This window comes from Alexandromys fortis, unplaced genomic scaffold (genome assembly GCF_014885135.2).
Source record: "Alexandromys fortis isolate MF-2015 unplaced genomic scaffold, M_Fortis_MF-2015_v1.1 scaffold_92, whole genome shotgun sequence".
In the NCBI taxonomy this organism is placed as follows: domain Eukaryota; kingdom Metazoa; phylum Chordata; class Mammalia; order Rodentia; family Cricetidae; genus Alexandromys; species Alexandromys fortis.
This window is the reverse complement of record NW_026067972.1, coordinates 7,277,005-7,298,610: the sequence shown is the minus strand read 5'-3', so window position 1 is coordinate 7,298,610 and position 21,606 is coordinate 7,277,005. Positions and strand designations below refer to the sequence as shown.

Genomic DNA, 21,606 nt, shown 5'->3' with positions numbered 1-21,606 from the left:
AGAGGAAGCCGGGCGGTGGTGGCGCACGCCTTTAATCCCAGCACTCGGGAGGCAGAGACAGGCGGATCTCTGTGAGTTTGAGACCATCCTGGTCTACAGAGCTAGTTCCAGGACAGGCTCCAAAGCCACAGAGAAACCCTGTCTCAAAAAACCAAAAAAAAAAAAAAAAAAAAAAAAAATTAAAAGTTGTTAGAGTTGATCTGTGGTGGCGCGCACACACACACACACACACACACCTTTAATCCCAGCACTTGGGAGGCAGAGGCAGGCTGATGTCTGTGAGTTTGAGGCCAGCCTGGTCTACATAGCTGGTTCAAGGATAGCTAAGGTTTTACTGGCCCAGTTCACAGAGATCCACCTGTCTCTGCCTCCTGAGTGCTGGGATTAAAGGAGTGTGTCTCCAAGCTGTTTTTGCTTTGTTTTCAAAATAAAAAGTATCTTGAATATAGCAATATAAGACCCATTTTTAGGGTACAGAAAATTTGGGTACATAATTTTAAGCATATATTTAAAGTATTCAGGAAGACAATTTTGATGTATTGACATAATTAAATTTAGAAAAACATCTTAGATTGCTTCTGATTAATTTGATTGGGATAGTGTAGCAAAATGTCCTTAGATAAATCAGAGCTGGTTAGAAAGGCTAGGTTGGTTTGGAGTTAAGCAGAAGTACAGTGTAGTCATGCTTTTGGGCTGGGAGTGTTGCTGGGTAGCAGAGTGCTTGCCTAGCATGTGAAGGCAGATTTGAGTCCTGTACTGTGAAAACCAAACCTAACCAGTATCCCAGAAAGGCAAATACCTGAGCTAATGGGAGCTCATTAACTCCAGCCAGACAGGGAAGGAACCAGCATAGGACATACTAGACCCTCTGAATGTGGGTGACAGTTGAATGGCTGGGGCAGACTGTGGGGCCGCTGGCAGTTGCACCAGGATTTATCCCTGCTGCTTGTGCTGGCTTTTTGGGAACCCATTCTCTTTGGATGATACATTGATCAGCCTGGATGTAGTAGGGAGGGCCTTGGACCTTCCCCAAAGCAATGTGCCTTACCCTCTCTGATGAGGAGTAAATGGGGGGTGGAGGTGGGAGAGAAGGCGGAGGAAATAGGAGGAGGGGAGGGAGTGGGGACTGGTGTTGGTATGTAAAATGAAAAAAGATAGTTCTTTTTTAAAAAAAAAAAATTAAGAAAAAGCTTCCCCTCAAGTTCTGCTTTTGCCCATTTACTGATATTGTTTTCCTATTTCTAAGTATCTTTTTGTTACCAAATGAGCTGTTAGTATGAACAATGCCAGTAGATTGATTTTCTGTCTTTATAAGATGACAATGACTTGGCAGTTTGCCAGCTAGTCACATATGGGTTCCTGTATTTAAGTTCTATTAAAATTAATCAAAAAGAAATAACAAATTGTAAGGTAGCATTCAGGTTTTTTAATTTCTTAAAAAGATTTTATTTAATTTTATTTTAAGTGCATTGATATTTTTGTCCACATTCATATCTACTTGAGGGTGTCAGATTCCCCGGAACAATAGTTACATGCAGTTGTGAGCTGCTGGGACTTGAACCCGGGTCCTCTGGAAGAAAGAGCAGTCAGTGCTCTTAACTGCTGAGCCATCCCTCCAGCCCCTAATTTAATGTTTTTGAGGCAAGGGCTTATTGTGGTCTTCACTGGCTTTGATGTGCCTGCCACTACTGGAATTAAAGATGTGTGCTCCCAGTTGCAGCCTTTGAAAACTGCTGGAAGAACAGAAAAGTTGTGTTTGGTACTAAGTCTTTTGGGTGTGATAGCTTATGTTTCAAAACATTACACATACTTTGTTAAAAAGAAATAAGAAACTTACCTTTTTTTCTATTTTGATTTTGAGTTGAGCTTTGATATAATATATTCTGAATTATTTATTTTACCCAAGTTCCCAAGTGTACCTACAGTGCCATTTTCCATTGCTGGGTGGTAGTGGTGCATACCATTAATCCCAGCACTTGGGAGACAGAGGCAGGCCTGGTCTACAAGAGCTAGTTCCAGGACAGGCTTCAAAGCTACAGAGAAACCCTGTCTTAAAAAACCAACAATGTCTTTGGTGTTCTTTTAGTTTTATATATCTGCTTTATCTTTGTTTATTTATTCATTGGTTTAAGCTGTATCTTTTTTCTTTATAAGATAGGTGCAGACCTCTACACCTGAAAATCTAAGAGCTCAGTCATCAATCCACTTGGGTTTTTTTTTTTTTCCTGGTTTTTGAGACAGGGTATTTCTGGGTAGCTTTGGAACCTGTCCTAGAACTCACTTTGTTGACCAGGCTGGCCTTGAACTCACAGAGATCCACCTGCCTCTGCTTCCTGAGTGCTGGGGTTAGAGGTGTGTGCCTCCACCACCCAGCTGGTTTTGTTTTTGAGAATTACTGTGTGTTGAACTTGAATTTTCCTGTCTCAGCCTCAGGGGTGTGAGGTTACAGGTGTTTTCTTGTTTAGGTGTGCTAAGAAGATTAGGTGTGCACTGAACCTTTTGTTTCTTTGCTTTTTCTTCTCTCTCTCTTTTTTTTTTTGAAACAGGGTTTTTCTGTGCAGCCCTGGCTGCTCTAGAATGTGTGTGAGTGTTTTGTTTATGTGTTGAATGTGTGACTGGCTTGTTTATGGGAGCCCTCCAGATCCACATGATTGCATAGCACCAAAGGACAGGACAGGGTCACTAGCCTTAGTAGGTGACTCTGCGCCTCAGTAGGTAACCTTGCCCCTCAGTGGGTGACCCTGGAGTCTATTAGAGATTGGTTAAAATTTTAGGTAGGTCATGGGTAGAGTGCTTGCCTAGCATTGCAAGGCCTTGGATTAAGTTCTGGCACCTGGTCCTCCTGACCCCCTTCCTAAGAGAAAAAGAAAAGGAAAGGAAGCATCTAGAAGCACATTTATTTCTGGTGTGTTGACTGCTGCTTTTTAGTCTTGCTGACAAGACTGCCCCTGAACTCAGTCCTTTTGCCTCTGCCTCCTGAGAAACTTATATCACAGCCTTGTTTCAGATGCTGGGGTCTGAAATGTAGTATCTGTGATACTCCTGCTTCGGGAGATCTATTGTCATTTTGTTGGTTCAGCAGTGTTTACTCAGGTTTTGTGAAGTGTTGTTACAGCTATTTCAGAAGGCATCTGGGGCTGGAGAGATGACTCTGTGTTAAGAACAAGTTAGGTCCCAGCATCCACTTCAGCTGACTCTCACATTCCAGTAGTTAAGCTTCAGGAACCTGGTGCACTGCATGTGTGTGCACCTCTACACACGTGGCATATAAACACATAGACATACAGATTTTAAAGTAAAAATGAAAAAGGGTATTCTGATAGGGCGTGGTGGTATTCACCTCATTTTCAGTATTTGCAGTCAGAGGCAGGAAGACAGCTTGAGACTATTAGGATTACATAGTACAAGACTAGTTCAGTGAGATCTCACCTCAAAAACAAACAAAATTACCATAACATCAAAGGCTGGACATAGATTTCAGTAGTCTAGTGCTTGTATAGTTACTATCTTTGGCAATTTATGAGTAGTCATTTTGTGTATTGTGTCAATTTATAACTGAGATTTTCATGGGTTGTACCCTGTGTAATTAATAACTGTTAAATCTCTAAGAGATCTCCAACCCACCCTTGAGTGTTCGGGTGTTCTTAGTGAACTAGCAGTCATTGGGTTCTTCTTCATTCATTGTTATTGTTCTGAGGTAAAATTCTTTGATTACTTACACATCACTGTGTATCTTAAATAATAACAAGGCTGGGTATTGGTGGTGCATGTCATTAATCCTAGTACTCAGGAGGCAGAGATAGGCAGATCTTTGTGGTTTTGAGGGCAGCCTGATCTACAGAATTAGTTCCTGAATAGCCAGGGCTATCTACACACACACACACACACACACACACACAGGGGGGGGGGGGGAGGAAAACAAAAGAAAGACAAACAAATTAGCTTCTCTTATATTGGGCTTTCTTTTGAACTTCAGGACTTCAGGAGTGAGAAGTAAAGACTTTGTGAGTCCTAAAACATTAGTTTTCTCTCTTGATTTTTTTTTTTTTGCCTTTGTTTTCTTGTTTAGTCTCAAGACTTAGTACTCAAGAAATCTTTCCTTGTTTTTTAGGTTCTAAATGGCTTCTAAGAAGTTGGGTACAGATTTTCATGGTAAGTGAAACGTTAAATATTATGGTTTAAGTTATGATTTGATCAGAAAATATAAATTGCTTTAGTATTTTTTTTTTTATACTGAACAGCCTAAGTAAAACAAAGTTGTACAAAACATAGCATGTCCTGGAACTACGTAGATCAGCCTTGCCTTGACCTCTGGAAAAGTAGCCAGTGCTCTTAACCACCGAGCCATCTCTCCAGCCCTGCTGCTTATTCACTCTGCCCACCAGGCCCACCTATCCCTTTCCTGCCTAGGCTATTGGCCATTCAGCTTTTTTTCTTCTCCTTTTCTTTTCTTTTCTTTTCTTTTCTTTTCTTTTCTTTTCTTTTCTTTTCTCTCCTTTCCTTTCCCTTTCTTTCTTTCTTTCTTTCTTTCTCTCTTTCTTTCTCTCTCTCTCTCTCTCTCTCTCTCTCTCTCTCTCTCNCTCTCTCTTTCTCTCTTTCTCTCTCTCTTTCTCTCTCTCTCTCTCTCTCTCTCTCTCTCTCTCTCTCTCTCTCTCTCTTTCTTTCTCTCTTTCTCTCTTTCTGTCTCTGTCTCTTTCATTTTAGACCAGTCAAGGTGCCTTAGGCAGGCAAGGTGGAACAAAAGCAATACATCTGTACATAATTAAACAGATGTACCATAAGCAAATTTAACACACACCTTTACACAGAGTAATGTTCTGCAGCATAGACAAAGGTAACCCATCTTTACATAGTTAAAGTGATATTTCACAGCAGTTGAATGCTTCACATATCTGAGCCATGGTCATGGGTTTGATTCTCTAGTACTGGGGGTGTGGTGGGAATTCATATTATTCTAGAAAGTAATAATATTTTTATTCTTTGTGCTAAAAAAAAAGATTGTTTCACTGGTACCCATGCCCTCACCCCCTAGAAGGCAAGAAAAAGTTCGTAGAGAACTCTTAAATCAAAGACACCTATTGTGAGGAGTCTCATCAGTTCAGACGGATGTGTATCAGACAGTCGTGTAGGTTCTGAGGATACAGACGTGGCATAGTGGCACACAGTGTAATCCCAACTACTTGAGGACAAGGTTGGGTTGTAAACTCAAGACCATCCGTGTCAGGTACCAATACTTTGTCTCCCAAACAAAACAGAACAACCCAAACAAAATGATTTGAGACTACACCTTCAAATAAGACTTGACTTGGCTACAAGAATCCTATGTTTCCTTTGACAAGACAGACAGTAAGTATAATAAAACAGCTATGTAGTATGTTAGAAGAAAAAAAATACTGCGAGGTCAAGTCAGACAACATAGTGAGGTAGGGTGCCGAGGTTAAACCTGGTTCAGAAACGTTTGAGCAGAGTTGAAGATGTGAAGGAGTGAGTTGTGAATCCAAGAGAAGAGCATTCCAGATAAGAAACAGCAGGTATGGAACACTTTAGGGCAGGTTTGAACGTGACATCGTTTCAGGCAGAGGTCCCTGTGACTCAGGCAGTAATCCAAAGGACAGTTAGGAGATGTGGACAGAAAGATCCTAGGAGGCTTTTTTAGGCGACTGTGAGTACTTTGGATCTTTTTTTATTATTTATTTATTTATTTATTTTTTTGAGACAGGTTTTCTCTTTGTAGCTCTGGTTGTCCTGGCCTTGAACTCACAGAGACCCACCTGCCTCTGCCTCCAGAGTGCTGGGATTAAAGGCATGCGCCAGGCCCTACAAGTTTTTTTTGATTTTACATTGAGTATAATTGAAAACAAACCCTTCTAGTGAAGATAGTGAAGTAGACCGAGTAGACAGGTCTCAGTCAGGTAAACTGTTGGAGAAGGGACTCAAAGTCTTAGGAGAGCCTAAATGTACGTTTACCTAAGTTATAGCAAAATAAGTACTAAGGTTATTTGCTAATGTTTTCTCCTTTATTATTATTATTATTATAGGGACTTTCAGTTACCTTGATGATGTCCCATTCAAAATAGGAGACAAATTCAAAACACCAGCTAAAGTTGGTCTACCTATTGGCTTCTCCTTGCCTGATTGCTTACAGGTTATCAGAGAGATGCAGGTAAGTCATGAATTTTACTTAGTGTTTAGTGCATTGATAAACTTGGATAAACTGTTCTTACACCTTTCATTTTTTTCTTCTTGCTCCTATTAATGCCTGGTTTACAGTGGTACCCAGACCTCCATTTATTGTTTGACACATGCATAGATTTTGTTTAGCCCATTTCATTATATGTGTGTGTGTGTGTGTGTGTGTGTGTGTATTGGGTCTCAGTGCTTTCCTTGCACTGAATTTGCACAAAACAAATTCAGCTACCCATTTCAGACACTCGCCTCTTTCCTTTGTTGGTGTCCTCATTGTCTTTCAGATAATGTTTCTTTTGTTCTGCTCACACTTAGGTCTCACCCAGGCTGTTAGAGTGGCAGTTGGCTGTGCTGCTTGCAAGGTTTTTCACATCATTTCTAGAATAATGATTTTAAGGCTTTAAAATTATATTTGAAAGTTTATAATTCAATGATTATTAAATCAAACATAGGGACATCAGGTTTCGTCAGAGCACATTCGACCATCTTCATGTTCCGAGTCAGCAAGAGTTTGTTGAGTATACTTTGTGCATTTTTCCTATACCTGGCTTTCCTTGTGAGTTGTCTCTGGGTGGAATAGTCTCTCTCTGACTGTACAGAACTGTGCCTAAATGTTCTCCAGGGTTTCTTTCTCAACTCTCTCCTCTTGAGAGCTATGTTATTTAGAAATGCATGAAAATTATTTTTTTTTAAAAGATTTATTTATTTATTTATTATGTACACAATACTCTGCACCAGACCTCATTACAGATGGCTATGAGCCACCATGTGGCTGCCGGGAATTGAACTCAGAACCTTTGGAAGAGCAGGCAATGCTCTTAACCACTGAGCCATCTCTCCAGCCCCCATGAAATTACTTTTTGAAAGCACCAAAAAGCTGAGTGTTGCTTCATAAGTGCCTGCCTTTGGGATGTGCTCTTGTGGGGACTGAGGAGAGAGTCAGCTCAGTGTCCTCAGAGGTGCTTACAGCTTAGGGGTATTGTGAGAAACCCAGAAGAGCACAGTGCGCTCACAGAACTTTACTCCACCTTGTTGGAAAGGAAATTTTGTTTCTGGGGACTCATTAGGACATCAGCATGTCACTTTGAAAGGATTTTGCCTTATAGAGTCTGTGTGCAGAATTCAGTTGCTTTGTTTTTCTTTTTTGTTGTTTTTGTTTTTCAAGACAGGGTTTCTCTGTGTAGCTTTGGAGCCTGCCTGGAACTAGCTCATGTAGACCAGGCTGTCTTCAAACTCACAGAGATCCACCTGCCTCTGCCTCCTGAATACTGGGATTAAAGGTGTGCTGTCCAACTCTCAGTTGCTTTGTTTTAATATCTTCATTGAGATAAGATTTACATACCTTGAAATGAACTCTTTCAAGCTATATACTTCAGTGGGTTTTGTTTTTTGTTTTTTTGAGACAGGATTTCAGGATTTCTAGCCCTGGTTATTTTGGAACTAGCTCTGTAGATCAGGCTGACTGATCTCTTTGACTAGGCTCAGAGATCCACCTGCCTCTGTCTCCCAAGTGCTGAGATTAAAGATGTAGCCACTACCACCCCACCTGATTTTTTTTTAATTAATTTTAATTTGTGTGCTTTGGTGTTTTGCCATGGGTGTCAGGTCCCCTGGAACAGGAGTTACAGACAGTTGTGAGCTGCTATGTGGGTGCTGGAAATTGACGCAGGGTTCTCTGGAAGAACAGCCAGTGCTCTTAACTGCTAAGCCATCTCTCCAGTCCCCTGGTCAGTTTTTAGTATTCACAGTTGTGTAAACTTTTAGAGTATTTTATTCCTCCTGCCCCCAAAAAGAAACCCTTTGTGGTCTTTGTGACAGACACATTTAATTTAGGTTTTTGTACTTGGAGTCCTAGGCCAGAGGTCTCAATTTGGAGAGTCCCAGTGAACCAGGTCTGCTCCTTCATCCCGAAAGGTCAAATGAAGAGATGAATGGTGGTGAAGACATGAACGTAATGTATTCTCAGGGTAATTACTAAATACCAGCAGTCTAGTTATAAAGCCTGTCTGTCCCAGGAGGCTGATAACTGTCCTGGTCTGCAGTATAAGCTGGAGGTTTGCACAGCTAGACATTTTGTCTGGTTGAACATTCAGAAAAATGATAAACGAGACATAAAGTGTGACTCCTTTTGAGCACTTCTTTCTCTCCTACCCAGAGAGCTTTAGTGAAATGTTCAGTTCTTCTCAAAAAAGAAAAGAAAGGAAAAGTTGCTGCTGCCTGGCAGGGAACTTAGAGCCTTTAGAAAAGGTGTTGATATATTAGACTTTGTTCTTGGAGTCCACGTGCGTGTGAGAGAACACTTCAGAAAAGAGCCAGTTCACAATTATCTTGCTTTTAGTTCCTCGTCAGACACCTTCAAACCCAAGCAGAGAGTCAGTGATTTTAATAAAAGCAGCCTCTCCGTCCCTGTTACGTTGCTATGGCTGAGTAGTATTGCTCTTGTGTGGGCATGCCACACTTGTGTATTCATCAGTTGATAAACATGCTGGTAGTTTCTATTTTTGACTATCCTGACCTATATTGCTATGAAGGTTTACATGCAGGCTTCCCCTTCTTTCTCATTCTTCTGGATGTACAAATGTGGAATCACTGGGCCTTCCTATAACTCTGTAAAGGTACTACCAGATGATATTCCAAATCACTGTGTCATTTTATTCACACTAGCACTGGAGGTGTGTTCCAATTGTGTCCGTCTTACCTGCCTGTGGTAACTGCCTCTTTCATTATGTATTTGTGGGTGTGAAGTTGTATTTTGTGGCTTTGATTTTCATTTTACTAATGACACTAAGCATCTTAAGTGGTTTTGAATACTGGATAGATAATCTTTTTTAAATGGAGACTTCATTGGGCCCTAAGGTACGTTTTTACCTTATACCTTAAACCTATACTTTCCTTGCTCCATTTTCCTCATAATAAATAATTATTAAATACCTTTCTTGTGTATGTAGTCCTTGTAATACTATGATTTAAAAACCCCCAGAGCTAGAGATGTAGTTGTGTGCTCTACATGCACGAAGCCCTTGGTTTATCTCTGCCACTGTACACAGACAGACATACATATAAATACACAAACATGCACACACAATTGAAAATATAAGACAAGAGGTGAGATGAATGAAGCCTTGGGTTTATTGCTACCAGTGCGCGCGCACGCACACACACACACACAAACATACGTAGCATGCACATACAATTGAAAAAATAGGAAAGAGAGACATGATGATTTTTGCTAGGAGTAGACACATATGCTGTAGTCCCATAGGCTTGGGAGGCTGAGGCAGGAGGGTCCATTTTCATACAGCAGTTTGAGGCCAGCAAAGCAAAATGGGTGGCCTTGTATCACTTACCTTCCTCATTGCTGACAGGATTCCTACAGAAACTACTTAAGGTAGAGAAAGGATTTATTTGGGTTATGTTTTGGGGAAAGCAGTCCGTCATGGCAGTGGAGGCGTCCCGTGGGACTGGTTTCTCTCTGCTGCAATGTGAGTGTGAGGTAAGTGTGGATAAGGGGCTATGCCCCAGCCCTTCAGGCAAGCCCCACCTCCTAGAAGTTTCATAACCTCCCAAATAAGCGACATTAGCTGTGGACCAGCACATGAGCCTGCCAGGTAATTTCACAGTCTACTCTTGGGCCCCACAGGCTGGCCTGGGATCTGGGCTGGGCTGTATCCCTCAGACCTCCCCCAGCCAGGCCCCACAGCTTAGCCCACCTGGTCTCTCTGTGTCTGTCTCTGTCCCTCTCTGTCTCTCTCTCTCTGTCTCTCTCTGTTGTTGTCGTCGTCCCCCCCCCCCCCCCCCCCCCCCCCCCCCCCCAGAATGTCACTAAAAAGCCTGGTTGACCTGGAATTCATTATGTAGAAGAGGCTGCCCTCAAACCCGGTGAACCATGCTGTCCTGCTTTTATATGTTTTGCTTTCAAATGATGAAAACTAACCAGTGGACCTTTAATCCCAACACTCAGGAGGCAGGGGCAGATGGATCCCAGTCTGATTTACCTAGTGATTTCCAGACGCCAGGGCCACATAATAGACAATATTCAACCAATGTGAGTCAGTTAATATACATAGCATCTAGGGTCCTGGAAACTTCACTTCGATGCTGTGGCCACAGTAGTGTAGGGTAGTCCTTAGTGTCTGGTTCATAACAGTCTGCAGTCATTCTTGTTGTTTTGAGACTGGGTTTCTTTTACTTTTCTTTTTAGTATTTATTTATCTATTTTATGTATATGACTGCTCTATTTTTATGTATGCCTGCATTACACAAGAGAATAAGACAGAAGATGACATCAGATCCCATTATTTATGGTTTTGGACCGCCATGTGGTTGTTCTGAATTAAACTCAGGGCCTCTGGAAGAGCAGCCAGTGCTCTTAACTGCTGAGCCATCTTTATAGCCCTAAGATTTTATTTTCTTAAAATGTTTTTTTCTGGAAGTTCTGAAATATTTAAAAGTACTTCCTACAGGAAATATATTACTTTCTGCCTTCCACTAGGCCTGCCTCTTAATACCCCTTCCACCTCAACACTGGGATCAGTAATCCTAAGGAGCCAGCCATATCCAAACCATAGCATCCCTCCATTTTCTGTAGGATGTGTTCTGCAACCTATGGAGGATGCTTAAAGCCTCAGGTAGCAGTTGAGCTAACCGCTAGGTATCACACTGGTGTGCTGGACACTCGTCTCTGGCAGGACTGAGTGGGAGAGGAGGCCAGGTTTTATCACACTATTCAGGGTGTCATTAAAGAGATTTAGTTTTTATTTTATCTATATGAGTGGATGCACCACATACATGCCTGTTACTTACAGAGGTCAGAAAAGGTGTTAGATCTCTTGTGACTAGAGTTAAAGATAATTTCTGGATGGTGGTGGTGGCATACGCCTTTAATCCAGCACTCAGTAATTCAAGGCAGCCTGGTCTACAGAGTGAGTTCCAGGACAACCAGGGCTGCACAGGGAAACCCCGTCTTGAAAACCAGTTTTGATCCACCGTGTTGGTGCTGGGAACAGAGCTTGGGTCCTCTACAGGAGCAACAATTGCTCTTAACTGCTGAACTATCTTCCAGTCCAAAAGTTAAGATGTGTTTTTTCTGGAATTTTTGCTTGCTATTCTTTTTTTGTAGTTATTATAAACAAACGGAACTATAGCAAAGGAATGGGCCAGTGGGAAACCTCAAGTGAGTTGATCATGCTTGCCCCTCTTTGGTTTTTCAAGACAGGGTTAGTGTATCTGACTGGAGGTGTCATGCACTTTTAGAAGAGTGACTGGGCCACCAGAGTAGCTTTCTTGAGTGGGTGGTTAACCCCGTCCCCCAGCCATGTACAATTAAGAACGAAAAAAACCAAAGGGAAGAGAAGCAATGGATGTGCAAGTTCCCTTTGGTCTGGTATGAGGGTTAATTTATAGAAGTTATCTGGGAGCATGGTTTGGACAGTGTTCTCAGGAGGCTCAGCCTTGTGCTGGCGTGCTGCCTGCTCACACAGGACTGAATTGGGTAGGGGAGAGCAGCAGCCCTGGTCACACCTCCTCTCTCTGCTGTATCCCTGCAGTATGACTTCTCCTTGGAAAAGAAAACCATTGAGTGGGCCGAAGATATTAAGCTAATCCAAGAAGCTCAGCGAGAAGCGGAGCGGAAGGCTGAGGATGCAGAAGCTAAAGTGACTTCTAAGAGTGGCCCAGAGGGTGACAGCAAAATGAGCTTCTCTAAGACTCATAATCCAGCCACAGTGCCACCTCCGATTAACCCCATCCTTGCCAGCTTACAGCACAACAGCATCCTCACTCCAACTCGGGTCAGCAGTAGTGCCACAAAGCAGAAAGTTCTCAGCCCACCCCACACAAAAGCGGATTTCAATCCTGCTGACTTTGAGTGCGAAGAGGACCCGTTTGATAATCTGGAGTTAAAAACCATCGATGAGAAGGAAGAACTGAGAAACATTTTGGTAGGAACCACTGGACCCATAATGGCTCAGTTACTGGACAGTAACTCACCCAGAGGAGGCTCGGGTTCTGTGTTACAGGATGAGGAGGTCTTGGCCTCCTTGGAGCAGGCAACCTTAGATTTCAAGCCTCTTCATAAACCCAATGGCTTTATAACCTTACCGCAGTTGGGCAACTGTGAAAAGATGTCGCTGTCTTCCAAAGTGTCCCTCCCCCCTATCCCTACAGTAAGCAATATCAAATCTCTCTCCTTCCCCAAACTTGACTCTGATGACAGCAATCAGAAGACAGTCAAGCTTGCAAGCACTTTCCATAGCACATCCTGCCTCCGAAGTGGCACACCCCGGAATTTCCTGAAGCCTTCCACCCAAAGCAGTGCCAGTGAGCTCAATGGGGACCATACTCTTGGGCTTTCCACTTTGAACTTGAACAGTGGCACAGAGGTGCCAACCCTGACGACGTCCTCCCAGATGCCTTCCCTGTCTGTCTTGTCTGTGTGTACAGAAGAACCATCACCTCCAAATACATGTCCCACGGTAAGTTTCAGTCCTGACTTACAGTCCCAGAGATGTCTCAGTGATCCCATTTAGCAAAAGTCCCCCACAAGGCCTAGTGTTTGACGGGGCTTTTTTATCTGATAGCTATAATTCCAGATAGTTTTCTGAGGACCAGGATTACTACTTTTGAACCCAGCTTTGATATTTATTTATTTTTGGTTCTTCTTCAGTGCCATTGCCATGGTAGACAAGGACTCTGCCACTGCCCTACATTTCCAGCTAAAACTTGGTTAATGTTCACCTCCTTGCACCTTTAAGGTCTTTTCCTTTGCAAATGTAAGAGATTACACAACCCCTAGGAATGGTATTTCTCTGTCTGATCTTGATCCTTTTTTGTACTGTTATGTCTTAATAGGTTTTTTGTCTTTGTTTTTTGGTGGTTTTAGTTGAGTCAGGGTCTTACTGTATGGCCTAGATCTCCTACCTCCACCTGGTGAGAGCTGGGATCACAGTGTGTGCCCACCCCGTGCCTGGCTGTTGTCTCTCTGCCCATCTTCCTTGCAGATACTCCTGGTCACACCCTCTCCTCTCCTCTCCTCTCCTCTCCTCTCCTCTCCTCTCCTCTCCTCTCCTCTCCTCTCCTCTCCTCTCCTCTCCTCTCCTCCTCTCCTCCCCTCCCCTCCCCTCCCCTCCCTTCCCCTCGCCTCTCCTCTCCTCCCATTCTCATGTGCCCTGTTTTTGTTTTTCTGATCATGATGTGGCTCTGTAGGATCTACATTTCTTCAGACTGAATGGTGACTGTAGATTGTAATTGTGTGATTCTTTGTTATCCTCCTCAGCAGTATGTGTTAGGCGGTCTGGAAAGCGGGTCAAAGGATGCATTAGGATGGATTGATAAAGAGATTGCAACTTTCTCATCCTGAAGAAAATCTAAATTTATTTTTGTTTTTTTGAGACAGAATTTCTCTGTGTACCCTTGATTGTCCTGGAACTCACTTTGTGGACCAGGCTGGTCTTGAACTCAGAGATCCATCTACCTCTGCCTCCTGAGTGCTGGGATTAAAAGCATGTGCCTATACAGCAGAATGATGGTAAAACAGGGCAGTTTCTTTGTCAGGTAGTATAAGCTCAGCTCTGATGTGTGTTTCTACCCCAAAACAGCATTTCCGTATCCTGGCTATATAAATATATAAATAGAAGCCGCAGAGTCTCTTTCTATACTAGCTCATAGATGTTTTAAATGGCAGTGTGTGAAGAGGCTGTGTAGAGCCAGGAAGGAGCCTAGTTGCATTGGTAGAGACCACAGCAAGCTGTTTGTCAGCCAGTAGAAAGACAGAACCCTGCCTGCCTCACTAGTGCACTAGTGCTGGGAACAGCAGCGGCCCTCCTGTGAATGACGTGTGAGTGCCTCCACTCTCAGGGAGCCCCTTGGCCCAGGGAAACTTGACAGACTGCTGAGCATCATGGTCCTTGGAGTGGGCTGGATCCTGATTCCTCTTGGTCAGTTGTTGGCCTCTGGTCAGCACTGTATTCCTTCTCATGACATATTAGATGCATTAGGTAAATGAAAAGCACCCTGAAATGATGGGGGTTCAGCCAGTGCTCAGCCTTATTTAGATGAACTCCTTAGAGACCAAAACCAGAGGACTAACCCACCCTCCTTTCTTCCTTTCTTTCCTTCTTCTTTCTCTCCTCTCTCTCTCCCTTCCCTCCTTTCCCCTCCCTTCCTTTTTCTTTCTAAGATTGCCTGCATGTATATATATGCACCATGTGTGTGCCTGGTGCCTGAGGAAGTCATAGTGTTTTGGATCCTTGGGAGCCAGAATTAAAGACAGTGTGAGTGGCCATGCCTGCGCTGGGAAGCAAATCTGAATCCTCTGCAAGAGCACAGTTGCTGAGCTGTCTCCAGCCTCTCCTAAATCCTAGAATCTAGCATTTCAGTTATTCTGAGGCTGGTTTTCTGTACCTCCACTTCCACCTGTAGAAGCTTTTGATACCCTCCGTCAATCTCTGGAGAGTTTGAAATTTACTGTTGATTTGCCTTATCATTTACTGTGTTGGGCCCTTCTGGTCTCCTCTACAAGATCAGGGTTAGGCCAGGTTTTAGTCACTGACTATGAAAAATTAAAATCGCATTTTGTGCTTGCCAATAAATATATATTTTTACTGAAAAAGTTCCTAATGAGAAAGAACTGCCTAAATGTGGTAATGGTGTCTTGTTTACATGAGTCTGGGATGCAGCACAGTAGTATCACGCTGCACACACAGAACTTGACCCATAGTAATCATAATCATGCCAGATAACCTTGATGAAGGATGTGAAACACTCTAGTATTAGCGATTTTGACAAGGGGTCCTTTTTTTTTTTTTATTTTTGTAGATAGTCTTGCTATGTATATGTAGCCCAAACTGCCTTAACTTCAGGATCCTCCTCCTTCCTAAGCCCCAGTAATAAGGGATCCTTAGTGGTGTGTGTGGGGCTGGAGCAGTGGCTTAGAGGTTAAGAGCACTGGCTGCTGTTCCAATTCTCAGCGACCACAGGGTGGCTCACAGCAATCTATCTATATAGTGGGATCTGATGCCCTCTTCTGGCATAAAGTTAACAGCACTCATTTATATAAAATAGTAAAACAAAACTACCTAATAGTAATATGACTTTATTAAAATATTCTGTTGGCTATTTACATTATCTCTAATGTTTATGACAAATGATGTTGAAATGACTATTTTATATATATATATATATATATATTACATTTTTTATAGATTTATTTTTGGTGTATGAGTGTTTTGCCTACATATGTTTGTATGCTACATGCATGCCTGGCACTGTAGAGTTCAGAAGTATCTGGAGTTACGGACAGTTGTGAGCCACTGTGTGGATGCTGGGACCCAAACTCAGGTCTTCTGCAAGACCAACAAGCGCTCTTAACCAGTGACCTGGGTTTGTATTTTAATACTCCCAAACTCCCAAAGACTCGGTCCCTAGATGTGTAACTAGAACAAAGAATTTTATCAGGCTTTCCATATAGCCACATTTACCTGAAGGGAATAACAGTTCCAAAAGCACAGTGTATTAGAGGACTGCACACACTCCAAAAGTACTTTCTAGAGATGTTTTTGTTATTTTTTTGTTTTGTTTTGAGACAGGGTTTCTCTATGTAGCTGCAGCAATCCTGAAACTCACTGTAGACCAGACTGGCCTCGAACTCACAGAAATCTGCCTACCTCTGCCTCCCGAGTAACTGGGATTAAAGGTGTGCGCCACCACTCCCAGCTCTTGGAGCTGTTTAAAGGGAGAGATACACCTATTAGAATAGTCCTGGCTTTTGGCTTCCTGGCCGGGCTCATGTGAGATCTGCTTTTGTTGTTTGAGGAGCTGGTGCTTTGGAGCCAGCCTCCTAGAGTCTTGAGTCTGCAAAGGGGCTAGATTGATTTATGAGGATGGCGCCTGCACCTTGCTGAAGTCCCTGGAAATGGACGCTTTAGAGTATGTTATGGGTGGTATTTCAGTGGAAGCTGCTAGTCTACAAGGCCTGTGGTCTTCCTGGCTTTCCCCAGCAGAGTTTGAGAACATCTGGTTATAGCAGAACTTGTTTTAGGACAGAGGACTGTATATTGCCTTAATTCTACCCAATAGAAAAAGAAAACTAGGAAAAATAACATGTTTTCTTTGCTTCTTGGGAGCCAAACTACCACGAACAACTTGGGATTTTGTTCCCATGGTGAATTGTTCTGGGAGTGAGCTGAGTTGCCCTTGTACCTTAGGTTTCATTATCAGAGATGTAACCAGTCAGATGAGAACTAGGGAGCTCCAGTGGCAGGCAGCAAAACGGCTTGTAGCCAGTGTAAGTATGCTGTGGCCAGGAGTCCAGCCTAGTGTGGCAAATATTCCTGCCTTGGCTCCAGAGGACAGCATTGTTAGCAGAAAATGAAGGGAGTGTGTTGTGTGGGGCAACGGTAAGTGCCCTCAAAATCCTGAGGCCTGCACTGACTGTGCATAGGAAGCCCAGACCAGTGATAAGCAGGGGTGAGGCTAGGACAGAGTCAGGTCCAGAGTGGGAAAGACCCTTAAGGCTGATGGAGTGCTAGGGAGAAAATGCATAGCCTGTTCCAACATTAATCCTGTAGGTAGGTTCACACTCTGAACTACTTTTTAAGTCACAGGGATCGGGGCATGCAGCAGCATATGCTGTCTGTATTTTCACATGTAGGGGCTGTGGGTAAGGGCTCCAAGGGCTGGAGGTGCCCCCCAGCTTTTCTCCTTGTCTGGTACTTGGTACCTCTCTTCTTCCCACCCCACAATGCCTGGTCAGTAACCTAGGCCTCAGCTCATCTTGTTTTTGATCTTGCTTTATTACTAGGTCACCCCTCTAAATTTCTCAGTGTCACAAGTGCCCAACATGCCCAGCTGTCCCCAAGCCTATTTGGAACTGCAGGCACTGTCTCCGAGTGAGCGGCAGTGTGTAGAGACAGTAGTCAACATGGGCTACTCATATGATTGTGTCCTGAGAGCCATGAAGAAGAAAGGAGAGAATATTGAACAGGTAGGTGCTAGTATGCAAGGTGTGGGTGGTGGAGCATGGTGGCCTCAAGTCACAGTTGTGATCTGCCTGTCTGTCCTAGAGTGCTTGCAGCTTCAGGCTCCTCCCCTGGGCTGTTGACAGGGAAGCTGGAAGCTCAGCAGTAGGACTTGTGTAGCCAACCCAGGCTGCTTGGAACTGAAGTAGCTGAGGCCCCCATTGGACTCAGGGCCATTCGTCTCTGCCATATAGGTGTGGTTACTGTTCCCACCTTACCTCCAGAAACTTTTGTCATGGCTGTACAGGAAGTTATGAATAGTGTGCTATAGTCTTCTACTTTGGGGACATTTTTCTGACATAAGTGTTTAATTTTAGAGGACTATCATCCTACCCTGAGTGCTGAGTTGACATTCTGGGAGTTGGGTCAGCTGTGACAGCACCTCCTTTGGGAAGTGGCTGTTCATTTCTAGAGGGGTGTGCCAGTGTGTTTACCAAGTAATGACCGCCCAGGATCTGATGACTCGGGAAGTGGAGGGAGCTGAATTCAGAGATGGTCTAGAACTCCCAGTACAGGAGTAGCAGTAGGAGCTCAAACTTTGTTTCTTTTCTTAGATTCTCGACTATCTCTTTGCACATGGACAGCTTTGTGAGAAGGGCTTTGACCCTCTTTTAGTGGAGGAGGCTCTGGAAATGCACCAGTGTTCAGAAGAGAAGGTAGGAACCTTTACCATTTCTGGGACAGAGCTATCTGTCCTTGTGCTCTCCCTGGGTCCTCTATTACCTTTCCTTACCAGTGACTGCAGGCAGAAGCAGTTAAAGACAGAATCCCTTGTGCCCAGACAAAATGGACCCTTCCATACTACAGATGAAGCAAGGAGCTGACTCCCAGTGATAGGAAGGAAAAATTGAGTTAGGCTAAAAGCCAGGCTTTTGGATGGCTTGGGCCATTGCTAGCATTTTTGCCTTCCCCTCCACCTAAAGAGCAACCTTTAGGGGTTCAGTACTGTCTTGGTGGGAATATTCACATGGGGCAGTGGGACTCTTTCAGAGGTTAGCAAGTGAGTTGGGGCTGGGCTCCACAGCCCACCTCTGGGGAACTTTAGAAAGATCCACAAGACTCTGAGGGATACAGGTCCTCCTCCTACCGGATGCCTCTACATTCAGCTGCTCTGTGTGGCTGGACCCTTTTTAAAAATGTGTTCCTCTTTATCCCATAGATGATGGAGTTTCTTCAGTTGATGAGCAAGTTTAAGGAAATGGGCTTTGAACTGAAAGACATTAAGGAAGTTTTGCTATTACACAACAACAACCAGGACAATGCTTTGGAAGACCTCATGGCCCGGGCTGGAGCCAGCTGAGACCAGGCCCTGCCATGGCCCTGCCACAGCACCACCATCCCCCAGGAGGCCCTGCACAGCTCACTCGTGGGCAAGAAGGGACATGCTTCCAGATTTTCTTTGGGGATTAGGCCAGATGTGGAGATGACATTTGCTAGTCTCTGTGAGCCCAGGCCCGAGCTGGGGGAAAGTAGGAAGACTTGGGCATACAAATGCCCTGCTGGCTCCTTCAATATTAAACATATCTGTATTTTGAGAAGTGTCCTTCCCACATTGGCCTGTCAGAAAGAACACTTGGATCTTTCTGGGGTCTCTTATTTCCTCAGCCAAAACCTGGCCTGGCTCCCAAGAGGAGTGGGAAGAAGAGGAGGGGCATACTGCTGTTTGGGGGCTAGATGCTTTCCTCTCTGCCACACCACAGGCAGACTGAACTCCAACCCGAGTCGAATACAAGCGAGAGGTTCTTCCAGGGGCCCACGTCCCCCAGCAGTCCTTAGTGTTACACTGGTTCTGGAATGTCTCTGCGGTACAAAAGATGCACTTTTCCTCATGGGACAAAGTCTTCTGCTAGGCAGTCCCATGTGTCCCTGTCCAGACTGTTTCTTGTGGATTAGACACAATCTTCTACTGCCCAGGGCATTGGAGCCCCTGTGCTAGGAAGCTGTTGGCAGTTTGAGTAATCATTGCCCCTTCTCAGCTCACTGAGAAAACAGGCCACGACTAGTCACTCAGCACTAACCCCAGTTCTTAAACAGCCTCCTCCAGCCCTGCTTTAGGACGACACAATGAGTAACACCTAGGCATAGAAACCACTCTTGGGTTTGTTTGTATTATGTTCTACACCATTAAAGATATAATACAGTCTTGAATCTAAAATAATTTGCTAACTATTTTGATTCTTCAGAGAACTACTAATAAAATCCTAAAAGGTTTGCTGTGCTGCCTTAACGTCTTTATTTCAAAAAACAGCTTGAGTTAGGATGGCTGTAGGTGGCATGGTCATTTCTGGCCCACATTTCAGTACACTCTCCCCACCCATACCTTTTGGACCATGTCTTCTCTGGTTTTTTGGTATACAAATAGAGACTCAAAGATCTCTTTAAATCTGATCTAGTGCAGTCTCTGGACCAAGGGCATATGTCTTCTTGCCGAAGTGGAGGAAGGGCAGATGAGGCTTCAAGGTGCTCTTTAAAAAATAAAAAGTCCTGCTTGGGAGTACTTGGGAGGCAGAGACAGGTGAAGCTCTGTCCCTTTGCCTAGGATGCCACCATGCCTACAGCCACAGGCAGAGGTAAGTGCTTCCACAGCTCTCAGTGGCACTGGTGTAGCTGACAGAACTAATTCCTAGAGTTTTTTAGCTCTTTAGTAAAATCCCACATCCTTTTGGGGCTCTTGCTGGGCATGGGTTTTAGTGGCAATGTGAGGATGTGCTGTACAGTTACAAGCTAGGAACAGGCTGCCCTCTGATGGCTAGTTCAGGCACTGCCTGGGGCCCACTATAGAGCCTTTCAGCCCTTTTGAATGCCTTTTAAATAGAGCCAGATCTCACTGTAGCCCAAGTTGGTTTCAAGGTCCTCCTGCCTCACCCTCCCAGATGCTGAAATTATAAGTGAGCAATGCCATATCTGGTTTATCTTGGCCTTTTACATGTAACTCTTAAAACTTCCTTATGGGTTGTTAAATTCATGTGGTAGTGGCTTCTGGGCCTAGGCTGTGACACATGAATCTCAGGTGAACTCCAAAACTAACCGACTCTTGGAGGCTCTGTTTTCCTTGAGGTCCTTTCTGTTAAGGTGACAGATGGTTCATTAATAAAGTGCTTAAGGTGAAAGCATGAGCACTGGAGTTGGATCTCCAGCACCCATGCAGGAGGCTTGAGCAGCTGGGGGTACTGGTGCACACCTTTAATCCCAGCACTTGGGGGGGCAGAGGCAGGGGGATCCCTGTGAGCTGGTCCACATAGAGAGCTCCAAGACAGGAGGACCCATGGAACTTGGCTAATTAGCTAAATCAACAGTGAAACAGCAGAGGATTGTGGGTACCTAATAACATCTGGCCTACACATAGTAATAACAACAAGAATTCATTTAAAGAGCACAGTATGTTTGTTCCTGTATTAGAAGGTTTAGACTGTTGAGTACACTCAGTGCCAAGACACCCATAGCAAAGGTCCTCAAGTGTGGCTGGCCCAGAAGAGTCAAGCCTAGGCAATGGACTTGCCTGAGACCCTCTAGCCTGTCCAATCACTCAGAGGATTGGGAGTGAGGACTAGTAGGAACTGTCCACAGACTGGCTGTTTTAGCAAAAAGTGAATGAGAAGAACGTGCCATCAGCAGCAGCATCCTCTAAGTCAAACCAGGGTTTCAGGGAGGGGCACTGTAAGCATAAAGCCTACCCCAGCCCAATTGTACTCTTAAGGCATCAACAGTTGCCAGTTTATATTTTCCAGAACTACATTTCCACTCTGGTGGGGAGGAAGAAGCTCACCCAAGTGCCTGGCTGGCACCAATGCTGGCACATAAGTCAGGAATAAGGCTGTTGGCTCAGCATGTGGTCCTAACCTCTGACCTCTGATTTCCAGGTTACCAGTGAACACCCCGATTTCATCCTCAAACTTAGGGACATGTACAGTTAGACCAAATATGTTCCTACAGACGACACAGGTCAACAGATACTCTTGAGCCCCAAACAGAAGGGGACATGAAGGTCTTCAACCTGGTCCTTTCTCACAGGGGGTCCTATAGTTGGAACCGAGGTAAGATGAGGTCAGTCCCTGAGTAGTGTGGCCATCCAAGGTCATGTATGGCTAGAATGAAGCTAGAAGTAGGACAGGGAGTGGCCGTCTGCAGGAAGGCCTTGGCAGAGCCTTTTCCAGCTCCAGAGAGCACGGCAATGTCTACCCGAGGTGAGCCCTTCTAAGACCGCACGGTTCTCTTGGGAGCTGCAGCTGGCCTGTGGCAGGTGAGGTACAGCTGGAGCTGGCTTCTCAGACTCTGGATGCACTTAGACTTCAAAGCCATGAGTTCATCCAGCTGGGTCACGAAATCTTCAAAATCCTGAGAAGAAAAAAGACAGTGGAGGTGTTAAATCTTGATGACCCTTCGTCTTTTCCAGTCTATTTTTTTT

The 21,606-nt window shown here is 44.2% G+C and overlaps 2 protein-coding genes across 3 annotated transcripts in view; one reads left to right on the top strand and one right to left on the bottom strand.

The window, feature by feature from the left end:
* Ubap1 (ubiquitin associated protein 1) overlaps nt 1-19,412 on the top strand; it is a 31,254-nt gene extending 11,842 nt beyond the window's left edge. Inside the window, exons 2-8 of one of the 2 annotated variants that reach the window (XM_050156123.1) lie at nt 4,112-4,152; nt 5,256-5,346; nt 6,039-6,163; nt 11,733-12,659; nt 16,985-17,167; nt 17,756-17,857; nt 18,361-19,412. In XM_050156123.1, coding sequence (XP_050012080.1) covers nt 6,158-6,163; nt 11,733-12,659; nt 16,985-17,167; nt 17,756-17,857; nt 18,361-18,501 — 1,359 coding nt within the window. In that variant the 5' untranslated portion in view covers nt 4,112-4,152; nt 5,256-5,346; nt 6,039-6,157 and the 3' untranslated portion in view covers nt 18,502-19,412. The remainder of the gene's footprint in view (nt 1-4,111; nt 4,153-5,255; nt 5,347-6,038; nt 6,164-11,732; nt 12,660-16,984; nt 17,168-17,755; nt 17,858-18,360) is intronic. The other variant, XM_050156121.1, reaches the window with a different exon arrangement.
* Nucleotides 19,411-21,606, bottom strand: part of Kif24 (kinesin family member 24) — a 67,833-nt gene continuing 65,637 nt past the window's right edge. Inside the window, exon 13 of the mRNA XM_050156118.1 lies at nt 19,411-21,536. Within this exon, the coding sequence (XP_050012075.1) occupies nt 21,396-21,536 (141 nt within the window). The 3' untranslated portion in view covers nt 19,411-21,395. The remainder of the gene's footprint in view (nt 21,537-21,606) is intronic.